General features: G+C 35.4%; 1 protein-coding gene and 1 non-coding gene across 11 annotated transcripts in view; both read right to left on the minus strand.

Moving 5' to 3' along the window:
* PHC3 (polyhomeotic homolog 3) overlaps positions 1–12,283 on the minus strand; it is an 85,656-nt gene that overhangs the window by 10,441 nt on the left and 62,932 nt on the right. For 8 of the 10 annotated variants that reach the window (XR_004526316.2, XR_002178572.3, XR_004526315.2 and 5 more), the window contains 3 exons: positions 9,373–9,487; positions 5,993–6,125; positions 5,670–5,901 (listed from right to left, as the gene is read on the minus strand). Coding sequence is in view for 6 of the 10 variants with exons in the window: in XM_073803889.1 (XP_073659990.1) it covers positions 5,670–5,901; positions 5,993–6,125; positions 9,373–9,487 (480 nt within the window). In the remaining 4 variants the exon portion in view is untranslated. Of the gene's footprint in view, positions 1–5,367; positions 5,496–5,669; positions 5,902–5,992; positions 6,126–9,372; positions 9,488–12,283 lie in introns of those variants that run through there. The other 2 variants (XR_002178577.3, XM_019946087.3) reach the window with 2 other exon arrangements.
* Positions 6,778–6,884, minus strand: LOC117312296 (U6 spliceosomal RNA). The gene has a single exon (XR_004526553.1). It is a non-coding gene; the product is annotated as a U6 spliceosomal RNA (small nuclear RNA).

Genomic DNA, 12,283 nt, shown 5'->3' on the forward strand with positions numbered 1-12,283 from the left:
TATGCTCTCACTGGGTCTGAGTATCTGAAATACAGGCTGAGAAACAAATGAAATTTATTGATGGTCGTCTTGGGTTCACTCTTGAAGAAGAGAGTATTTCCTGACACTCTAAAAAGTAAGAATTCGAAATCCAGGTAAAGCAATTTACTTGGAATTCTTGTTCTAAAAATAATATTGCAGAAATAATTATAAGTCAGGTAAAATGTACAGATTGTTCAGTCCAGATATAACATACCTTCATGAAAAGGGCAATACTGTCACCTGAAAGCATGCCACACATACAGCAAGTTTGGATTAACTAGTCATTATACCTCAAGAACTTTACTTTGTATAACATATCCTTCACATACAGGTACAAAAGAATAAAATATAATGTTCTGCCATTTAAATAATAATTTAGAAATATTTTCTCAAGTACCACTTTCATTATCATTTGTATCTTTATTCTGATTTACAACCTTCAATGTGCCAGGCATATCCAAAACATTTTTATTATTCACTCAGGACAGAACCAATCCATCAAAATTATAGTATCAATCTATTGCTGAAATGTATTACAACGATCAACTTGTAATTTCAACTTCAAATCTTAATATCACTGGACTAATCTCCACTTCTGATAAGAAAACATAAATTCTCATTGAAATTTTGAGCTTGCTGGCTAATCTCTTGACAATAACCAATATTTTACCTCTCTGTGTAAACCAAGTGCTTTAAAGCAAGTAACAACGTGAGCACTCTCCTTGAACCTCAAACGTTTCTATTATCTACCAAATTTTGCACAGCCAGGCTAATAAACTTCCCCACTAAGGGTAAAGAAACCAGCAGGGAAGGTAATGAATTAACGAACCATGAGAGGAGACAATGCAAAAATATGGAAGCTTCCTTATAAAAGACAAAATTATAAAAGTGAATTTAAGAATAAAAACTAACAGCTTAAAGTCTTTCTTTTCTATTCAAATCAGCATTCTAAGGGAGAACACAAAGAAAAAGATAATGGAAATGGTTACATTATACCTTTGGATACAACTTTGCTGGAATGATTATTCTTTCTACTGCAAATGTATCATCCTCTTGTTTATATAAGAGGATGTCATCCTCTTATATAATGTCATCCCTATAACCCCAGCACCAAGCACAAAACATTGTAGGTGCTAAATACATATATTTTTGGATAAGGGAAGGACTGACTGAATGAATAATGAACAAAAACAGAATCTTCTAAAAAGGAGCCATCTGTAAGAGTAACACAAACTTTTTTTTCTGTATTCAGCTGTGTGGCCAGCTTTTCTCTTGGTTATTTCTTTTCCATCTTCTCTGTTGGTTGTATCCTTCCTATTTCCTATATAGCAAACAGCTTTTCAATTTCTCTATTTTAATAATTTCTCAGATTTTTAAAAACTGACATTTCAAAAGTACCCTATGCAAAATTTTTATGCTTTTGGCCACTTACCATATAAAAGAAACTATATAGTTATAATGGGATTACTCACCATAGAAAAGCCCCTTTTCTTTTCCCAGAGGTAGCTCTCAAAACTGGGCAGACAAAACTGACTAATCTTGCATCTAGTTGTGACTTCATCCTTCTTTTTATGAAAGAACTAAATGTTCTTCTCTCTTCAGTCTTACAAGAACACAGGAAAGAAAAGAAGAGAGAGAAAGATAGCGTAGGACTTACTTAGATTCAGAAAACAGAAGCAATGAGAAGTAATGAGGACCATAAGAGCTACATTTGGGAATAGAAACAAGGAGTTCTCCATGAAGAAATTCATAGCATGTGCTTGTTCCTCGGGATTATCAGAGCGCTCTTCAAATGTCTTCTTGTAGACAGACAGTAAATGTATTAGCAAAATAATACAGAACAAAAAGTTGGGAAACAGCATGATCAAACAGGAATGAATTAGCTTCAGAATTTTAGATCACAACTTTCTTAAGCAAACCACAAAAAGTGTATTTATACCATACATTAGTATAGAAATGAAAAAATAAAGTGACTTAAAAAAGAAAAATGGAAAAAAAAGGCAGAAGCAAATACGCTTTCCTGAAACATATTAGAGAAAGATGAATTTTTTAAAAAAACCTAGATGCTCAAGGTATACTGAGCTATAGTTCTATCAATTTCTGACATATTTAGAATCTACTTCTGTAAAACAGCTGGCGCCCCAGGAACATTACAGAACATATCCCAACTGCAGCAACCAGTCAGCTCAGCTGGCTTTACATCACCACAAGCAGACATCAGAATGGGCATGGACCTCTGCACATGGACATGGGTCTCAAATGAACCTTACAAATGTCCAGTCACTTTTCCAGCTAAACCTAAAACAAAACACCCCACCCCAAAACTAACATCAGTAAGGATGATGAAAAGATATTACCTGCACTCAATACTACAGAATTAAGAAGTCCCAATATCAGTATTATGAAAACCAGTAAACCGTCATATGTTTTTAGACAATACCTACTTTATATGCCTACAGGGAAACCAAATCTACTGCAGATTCACAGATCAACAAATACAGACTAAAGTGATCTTTGCAAAAGGCAGTTCACTGTATCAAGGAAGAGTTAAGGAAGATAACTGCAGTAAACTGAGAATAAAAAGAACCGTTCCTATAGAGAACTTTTTAATGTACAAAAATTTTGAAGAAAATAATTTTTCACTCTGGTAACAGCTCTGAGACTGGTCTGCATACCAGCTCTAACATGGTCCCACCAAGATGGTTCACAAGATGACATTATACGATGAGAAGAGAAAACTTTAGGAATAAATATAGGTGCCCTGATGAAAGAGGGAAACCTAGCCTCAACTGGAAAGAAACAAAATACAAGAGATTACAAAATTTACAAGTTTGTTCACTCCATGAGAAAAGCTCAGGGAAAAAAAAAAAAATCCAGCCCTGAATGAGCTGAAAGCGGCTCAAAAGGAAGTTTACAAAGGCCAGAGGAACATAGAGAAATAAAGATAACGGCTTTCTGGCTGAGATTTACCTTAAGCTACAGGCATTATTCAGAGAAAAACTTTGAGAAAGAAGATGTTAACTGATCACACAAATAAGCTTGTTATTTAGCCTGTCAAAGCAGTTTAGAAATACTCCCATTTAATCAGGTAAAAGAAAAGCAGAGTTATATTCAGCAAACTCTTAAACAGTACCAAGCAATCCTAAATTATAAAGCAGTCTGCTTTATATATAATGTTCTCTAAACAATTAGCAACAAAATTAAGTGTCTTGATGAACTCAATAAGACAAGCATCTCAAGTTATAAGAAATAATTTTTTTCAATTCAAATGAAGCAAGAGTAAGACAAAGGAGTTAGCCTTTGTTCTAATAAAGCAGCCAAGAGTAGTCTCATGGCAAATGGATGCTGGGGAAAATTAGAACACTAGTCCTAAAAAAAAAAAGCATATGAAGTCATAGAAGAATCAGCAGTATCTATTATTTGTTAATTATTTGGCCAACTTCTTTCCTCCTCCCCAAAGGAAAAGAAATATTTTTTCCCTAATGAGAAATCAGGCTGACAGCTCATGTACTCCATTTGGAAGACTATGTCTGAAGATGACAGAATCAAAGTCCAGCCTCAGGGATTAGTGTCAATTCCAATGTTAATTCTCAAGATATCTAGACTGGTATAAAACTTAAAATTTTTTGCACTAAGTATTAAAACCACACCCAGTGAAGGCTCACCATTCTCTAATATGTCAGCTTTTTAAAGCAGATTCTAAACCCACATGGTCAGCACTTAAATCACACCTAAGTTTTCCTAGATGCATGCTTAAAACTCTTCCCATGAAAAATGTATCCCTTCTTTAAACAATTTCATCTTTCTTTAAAAGTGACCATACCTTGTTTAAAAAAAAAAAGAAAAACTTATTTAACATTTCTAAAACAAGCTATTGAAACAATAATTTAATAAAATTTCAGAGTTCTGTACATATATCTTCCTCAACTTACATCCTGACAAACCCATCGTAAGTTGAAAACATCAAGTCGAAAATGCATTTAATACACCTAACCTTCTGAACATCATGGTTTAGCCTAGCCTACCTTAAACGTCCTCAGAACACTTACATTAGCCTACTGTAAGTTGGGCAAAATTTTCTAACACAAAGCCTATTTTATAATAAAGTGTTAAATGTCTCAGTAATCTATTGAATACTGTGCTGAAAGCGAAAACCAGAGTTGCGTGGGTACAGAGTGGTTCTATCAGCTATTCACCCTCGTGACAGCGTGGCTGACTGGGAGCTGCCCTACCCAACCTGAGGAGAGAGTACTGTGCTTCATATCACCAGCAAAAGATCAAAATTCAAAACTAAAGCACAGTTTCTATTGAATGTGTATCGTTTTTGTACCACCATAAAATCGGAAGTTCATTAAGTCAACCCATCACAAGCCAGGAATTTTTTAAAAAGCAGAATACTTCTGAATATACTTTCTTCACTCATACAACACTTTATTTAATTAATTTATTTTAATTTTTATTATTATTATTTTTTGTATTTTGGCCGCACCACACGGCATGTGGGATGATTCCCCAACCAGGGATTGAACCCGGGCCACTGCAGTGAAAGCGATGAATCCTAACGTCTAGGTCACCAGGGAACTCCCAACACTTTAGCTGTAAGTTTGCTTCTGAGACAGTGGTCACCTTCATAGAAAGATTAATTAGCAAAAATAGCTGGATTAATTTTAATAAGTCTGTAGACAAGTTCAAAGGGGATGTATTTTTCTGGAAAGCTTGTGTCAAGAGATATGATAGATTCACTGAAAAACCAAAATGGAACAAATATTTTTAAAACCTTATTTTCTATATTCATAAGGTCAAAGTGAATGATAAAGGTTTGCTGATTTAAAATATATATATATTGTCTTAACATATATAGCAGTGTGGGTCTCATGATAAGCAAAGGTGCAGCTGTCTTCAGTAGCCAGCCCCTTAGAGAAAGTGGAAATAAAAGATTATTGTTGTAGTAAAGAAAAAAGATAAAGAACATAATGACTTAAGCTGATGGAAAGAGTACCAAATGAGAGAGCAGAAAACATAAATAAGAAAGTAACCCTACTGGAATGGAATATCATAACTGAATTTCAGTTGTCTACTTAATTTCAGAAGTACTCCTGATGTCTATTTACTGCAAAGAATCAAAGAATGCAGCCTCCTTTAAAAGAAACAGCTTTTCTTTTTTTAAAGAAGCCAAACTTTTATATTACAAAAGGTGCTGATTAGCTTTCAAAAAAGTAAAAAAAAAAAAATTATAGTCTCTCTTACTTCATTTAAAAAAGGTTAAATTAGGAGATAAGGAGGAAATAGAATAGAAAACTGGAAGAGCAGAAGGGAAGAAGTGTCTGACTCAATCTCTCTACTGACCTCTCGAGAGAAATCAGACTGAAGAGAAGAGAGCACCTTTAATCTCTTCACCGGCTGAGGTGTCACAGCAGAAGCAGGACTAGTCAGTTTTTATCGACTTGGGGGGTATGAGAAAATACCCAGTTGTGCTGAGGGAATAAGCAAGAGGAGACAGATCACATTTCAATACCAAATGCCATTTAATGAGTACATATACATAGAACTTCTCTAACCCTTTTGTGCAATAGGTGTGGATGGATCTAATGTCATTCCTCTGTGTGAGCACAAGACAAATATTAAGGCCAAAGTGGTGAATCACATACCAGGCAAAGAATGGATGAAGGCCCAGACGTCATCAACTGTCCATACAGATGGCTCCGTTTGTGCAACTGGTAGCAAGTCACTGTTCTCAGGCATTTTCCTCATTCTCACATCCCGAAGCTCACGCTCTCTTTCCCGCTCACTCTGCCTGCGCAGGCGTGTTGTCATAGCAGATGGCACAGAATCTTCATGAGAAGCCAAGTCTTCTTCTGCAGATGGATAAGTAATTGGAAGCTGGAAAATGTAGTACAGGTAAAATACAGCATTGCACTTTCCTTGTATTTCTGAAAAGGGTATTGTACATTGAATCAAAGTTTCTACAGACCTGCCTAAGGATATGTTCTCTTGCTGCCCCATCAGGGCCACTTGGACGACGGCCACGATGCCCAAGACTTTGATTATCAGGCTTACGATTCCAACGACTAAGTGCAAATTTTTTAGAACAGCTAACATTGTACCTAAGAAATTCAAGTAAGAAAAAAATTAAATGATGTATGGGACACTCCATTTAGTAACTAATTATGACCTTAAAGTGCAGTTGTGAATCAGAAAGTGCCATTTATTTCATTATGGTCTGTAATACCTCAGAAAGTAAACCATAGTGTTCAATAGATTTACTTACGCTAACAGTAAAAAAAAAAAAAAACTGGCCTCGTTTTACATCATAATATAGCTCTCAATATAATACTGGACACCTATAACAAGGTATTGATATTTTCTCCTAATAACAGCGTGATAGAAACTCTCTGCAAAATACAGAGGATAACTCATTTTTCTAGCTGCAAAATAATTCAAGATTCCAGGAGAAAATAAATTATGAATTAATTATTTAAACGTTCCAATTGTTATTTTTCCAGGTAATCATTTCTGAAGAGATTAATAAAAAGAGGTTAATATAGTAGAGAGGGGGAAATCTCAAATGGCTAGTAAAATATTTTTCACATAAAACTAAAATGAAGGAATGAAAAGGTAAAGTTGAGATTTCAAAGTTCCACAAGGAATTCATGGGTCTCAGGAATTCAGGAAATTCAAATATATATAATTCTTTAAAATTGGCTGAAAGATTACGGTCTAATATTTTTAAATATACATTTTTAACATATATATATTTAAAATATGGAACACTTTATGTATTTGCCTATCATCTTTGTGCAGGGGCCATGCTAATCTTCTCTGTAGCATTCCAATTTTAGAATATGTGCTGTCGAAGTGAGCACTCTAAAATTTTTTAATGTAGACCTTTGTAAAGCATGATGACAGCTTAAAAGAGTCCTATGCCATTTACTTAGTTCCAACACCCTAGAACAGGTGCTGGCAAACTTCTTCTATAAAGGGCCAGATATTAAATATTTTAGGCTTTGTAAGCCACACAAGTTTCTGGCACAACTACTCAACTCTGCAACTGTAACATGAAAGCAGCCAAAGACAATAATGAATGAGCATGGGGACTTCCCTGGTGGCACAGTGGTTGAGAATCCGCCTGCCAATGCAGGGGACACAGGTTCAAGTCCTGGTCTGGGAAGATCCCACATGCCACGGAGCAACTAGGCCCATGCGCCACAACTGCTGAGCCTGCGCTCTAGAGCCCACGAGCCACAATTACTGAGCCTGCACACCACAACTACTGAAACCTGCACGCCTAGAGTCTGTGCTCTGCAACAAAGAGAAGCCACCGCAATGAGAAGCCCACGCACCGCAATGAAAAGCAGCCCCCGCTCTCGCAACTAGAGGAAGCCTGTGAGCAGCAACAAAGACCCAACACAGCCCAAAATAAATATATTTAAAAAAAAAAATGAATGAGCATGGATGTGTTCCAATAAAACTTTATTTAGTAACATTTAAATTTGAATTTTATGTAATTTTCAGGTGTCACAAAATGTTATTCTTTTGATTCTTTTTCAACCACCTAAAAATTTAAATACTATCCTTAGTTCAGGAACCATATAAAAATAGGCTCCAAAAAGGACTCAGCCTGGGCATAGTTTGCCAACCCCTTCCCTAGAAAGAAGAGTGAAAAGAGATGATCCAAGATACAAATTTCTGAAAAGCTACACAAAGGCTAAGAAAATTATACACAGTTCCTCTTTTTTTACACATAAAACTGCCATTGTAATTTCTTATTTTCAAAACTCTTTTGCTCTAAGATGATTTTTCAGGGAAATGACAAGAATTTCCTCACCTATGTTTTATGAAAATATCAGGAGGTAGAAGGACTACTATGAGAGTGAATAGGCTATTTTTCCACTAAAAATATAAAAAAGAAAAGTGTCCTGATGGTCACTTCATTTTACCCTAAAACAATTCAACAAGCTCCTCCTGTGTTCATTATGCTCATCTGTGGACTCAGCTCTAAAGGTTTCTGATTTCCATTCACATCAACTGACAAAACTTCTTTCCTAGCTGACTACAGAACAGAGAAGAGAGACTAACTTTACACTTGCTATTTAGTCCCTAAATATTTAGATATCTTAGACAGATAGCTAGGCAGACATGTAAACTGCAGTTCTCAGGTGAGACCTAATTTATCCTCTCCTCCTTGCTCTTCTCTCGTCTGCATTTTCCTACGTTAGGACCCCTAAACCTCTAAAGAGCTTCGCCTAAAGGTATAATAACAGGACAACTGAGCAATCACCTCTGGGAGAAGAGTGATCGTAGTGTGTTAAATGTCCTGAAATATTTCTAAATAGTCAAGAAGTTTAAGATATTCTGAAAGGCAATCCTTCTCCCTCAGTTTTTAATCCCTTAGAATCAGAGAGCCACTATTCTTTCTTGTAGTACATGCAAACTGGAAAAACTCCTAAGTTAAAATAGGAGTTACATAATTTGATTAGGACTATCAATAACATGAAAGAATATCTGAATAACAGATTGACAACTGAAAAACCAATAACCCATTTTTAGAGGAAAATACTTCTACTAGTTATTTAACTTAAGTTTTACTAAGTATATTTTTGGGGCACCATACTAAATAATGTATTCAAGCAAGAAATTCCCTGGATGAATCTTTAAGTTCTTAAATTCTTTGAGAGAATAATAACTTTTGGAATAGAAAACAAATTTCAAAATAATCAATCTGTGCATACACTTCACCTTTGGTGGGAAATACCTATAATTAGGATTTATAATCAGAATTAGAGGGGTGTTCTTTAATGTAAACTAAACTTGCGACTAGATCAATGAAGATACTAAAAATTTTGATAGTAATACTATTCACCTATAACATTACTATTGAAAATGCAGGTTTAGAAGACAGGCCATTTTGTTGTCAGATAATATAACAATGTGGAGAACTTATGCTATAGCTGTCCCACTTAGAAACCTAAAATAAACAGGATATGGTTAAAAGAAATGAAACATTTAAAAATATAACAAAGTAAATCCAGGTATTTCAATATTGATAAAACAAATATTGTTTTGACACCTTAAGGACTAGTAGTCTATTCACAGGAGGGGTTCTCCTAAGCATATTCTTACCACCAGAAGATTGCCACTTCAATATTAGATTATGCTGTATGTGTTATGAATATGCAGTTTTCATGGAGCAAAAGTTAACAACTAAATAGCAAAGTAGCTCCAAATAATGCCTATTTGATATCATTCCTCTATAATATCTAGTTTTGACTAATGGTAAACTCTACAAGTTTTTTGGTTTTGTTACAGCAGTTGTTGGCTTGTGCTCTAGGAAATTCAAGAGAACAGAAATACCTTTTGGCACACGACATAGTGCAGAATCGTTTTGACCGCAGAAATTCATTAGCATACCCCATCTTTCCACAGAATTCACACTTGAGCAACTCACTGTCCATTTCTTCTAATGCCTCTAAAAAGAAGAAAACAAAGAAAAAACTTCCAAAACTTTAATCGTGGCAAATTTTCTTTTAGCTTCTACATTGGTTGGATGCTGCTAGAGTTCAGACCCTCCAGGAAACTTAAAAGGAATGGTCTTTTAACTTTTCAATCCATAGCCACTTTGGCAAGGCAAAGCCCCCCAAAACAACCACTTCCACCAATTCCCTCTTGCTCCTGCATAAAAATATTTTATGGAGTTTTCTCTATATAAATAAGCAATACATTTTTAAAGGTTCATTTTGCTAAGAATCCAACCTACCTAAAATGTGCAAAATAAAACAACGTCACTACCTTTCAAAAAGCATCAGGTAGTATATGAATTTTGATACATTGTGCTATGTACAATATATATAGCAAAGAACACACTTCTAACTGGAAAAAATGAGGATGAATCCAAAAAGAAGGTAAAATTTTGATGTCTGATTTCAGAGGAGCATTTAAAACAGTTAACACTCTCAAAGATCTGCAATGTACAACAGAATATATAAAGATGTATTTATGTAATTATAAAACAGTCCCTTTTAGTTTTATCATATTAAAACAAAGTAATTTACATTTACCTTCAAAATCACCATTGGTTTTGTAACTTCTAACCTCTGCTCCTTTTTGTCAGGGTGCTTCTCTGTTAAATGAGAATGTCCTTCCCTCCACCTCTATATCCATAACTTTCAAGTCATACCACAGGACCCAAAGAAACTTCCCACCTAAATCCTCAAGTATTCAGCAGCAGCAGTCACCTGTAAGTAAGCAACTTAATCTTCAGGACCCACAGTTTTCTCATCTGTAAATTGGAGTTTAAAATACCCTTCCCGAAGAATTGCAGTGAAGATTACATGAATGCCCAATAGGTAGCAGGCATAAAAAAGTGACAGTTCCATTTCCTATTTTCCACATAAGAACTAAGAGTACTAAGACCTGTAATAAGTGCTTAAGAAATACTTCAATGAAAACTGTTAAATTCTTAAATCCACCATATTTTGCCATTTTCATGCATCATCATGATTCCTATGCTGAGTCACATAAAATATACAAAAAAAGAACTCCACTAACTAAAGCTTTTAGCTATGAGCTCCATATGTGCTTTTCTATGTTATTCATTTAAGCAAGACTTGTTAAGATGAAGAAAGGGACTCTGAAATGTAGACATGGATGACATGTACTCAGTACATTCAAGCATCACATTATCCCAGTGTTACTGGAGAAGCAAACAGCAAAGTGCTAAATTAAGTGAAGGCAGCAAGAACTAAAAAACACACTGTGAAATATTTGAAGTTCCAAGGGACATCCAAATACACTGTCATGACCAATCAAATCATAAACTAGCAAGTGATCATCTCAAGGAAATTCTCAAGACTGTCTTCATAAACAAAACTCATCTATTTAGTAGCAATGAGGAACAAAAGAGTCTCAAAGCAAGTAAAGTAAAAACTGCTCCTTCCAATGACCTAGAGATGGCTTTCACACAGTTGTGCCCCTCACCACATCCCTGGGACCTAGTGTCATACTTCCAGGAGTATTGCTTTTACGCTGTCATGCTTGTAACCAGATCTGACCTTGATAAGCCTGTACCGGAGACAGAACCTCTCATTCGACCACCACTGCCACCAATCCAGCCCCAAAGAGCCCATTTGTCAACTAGTTCCGTTTTGACTTATACTGAAAGCTTTATTTCAAAAGTTTGTATTAATTAACATAATAATATGCAACACTTGATTAACAGGTTAGAATACCTTATGAAGGAGAAGGAAATGTTTTTGCTGGTGAGAGGGGGGAGATCCCAAACAGGTATAGTCTAAGGGTTAACAACCTGACAAAAATAGAACATCAGTTTTACTTCTCATAAAGAAGAGAGGAATATTAACAGATTCAAAAAAGTCCAGTTCTAATATTTGGTCAAAACTTCAACAAATCTGGTAATGTTACCAAGGCTACTTTTTCACATTTGTAAATAAAAAATTACAGAGCCAAGTAAGTTTAAAAAACTATTGCTTTAGCTAATAAAGATGGGATTCTATGGCAGAGACAGCTGGCACTTCCCTACTATCCAGTCTTCACTGTTCTCCCACAGTAACAAAATCCTAGTATTTAGCTAGGAATATGGCCACTGAGAATAAAAAGTACAGTTTCTGCCCCATGTGTGGCCAGTTTCTGACCAAATTCCAGGTAGTGCCCTTTCTCCCATCTTACAATTAGAATGGGATCATGAAGATTAGCTATCTTGGAAATGTGAGCAACGTTCTAGGGATGGCAGAGCCACTGACAGCTTAGCTGCCCAACACAATGGAGCCCTGCACTGCTTACCTTTAGACTATGTCAGAGAATATTAAACTTTATTTCATCAGGTATTATTCTGGGTCTCTAATGGAGTGGCCAAACACATATCCTAACTAACAGAGATCCCCAATTTTTCTGTGCAAGGAGGAGTTACTTTTCAATTTTCCTGAAGACTTGAGATCACGTGATGATCAGCAGCAAAGAGAGGCAATGAGATAGAAACCATGATCAGTGTAATGATTTACCAGGGAAGACATAAGATATTTTGGTAAATCACATTTTGGTTGGAGATTCTGGTTATAGAACCAGTCCAAATAGAGACATAGTTTATCCTTTAAAAAAAGAATAATCCTTACATTGTTTTTCATACTGAATTAAACTGTATATACTACTACAACCAAAGCCACTAAACAAGTGACCTCACCATTTCACCCTGTAATACTTCCCATAAACACCGAAGTATACAGTAACAGAAACACTTTATAAAATTACC

This window comes from Tursiops truncatus, chromosome 4 (genome assembly GCF_011762595.2).
Source record: "Tursiops truncatus isolate mTurTru1 chromosome 4, mTurTru1.mat.Y, whole genome shotgun sequence".
Lineage (NCBI taxonomy): Eukaryota > Metazoa > Chordata > Mammalia > Artiodactyla > Delphinidae > Tursiops > Tursiops truncatus.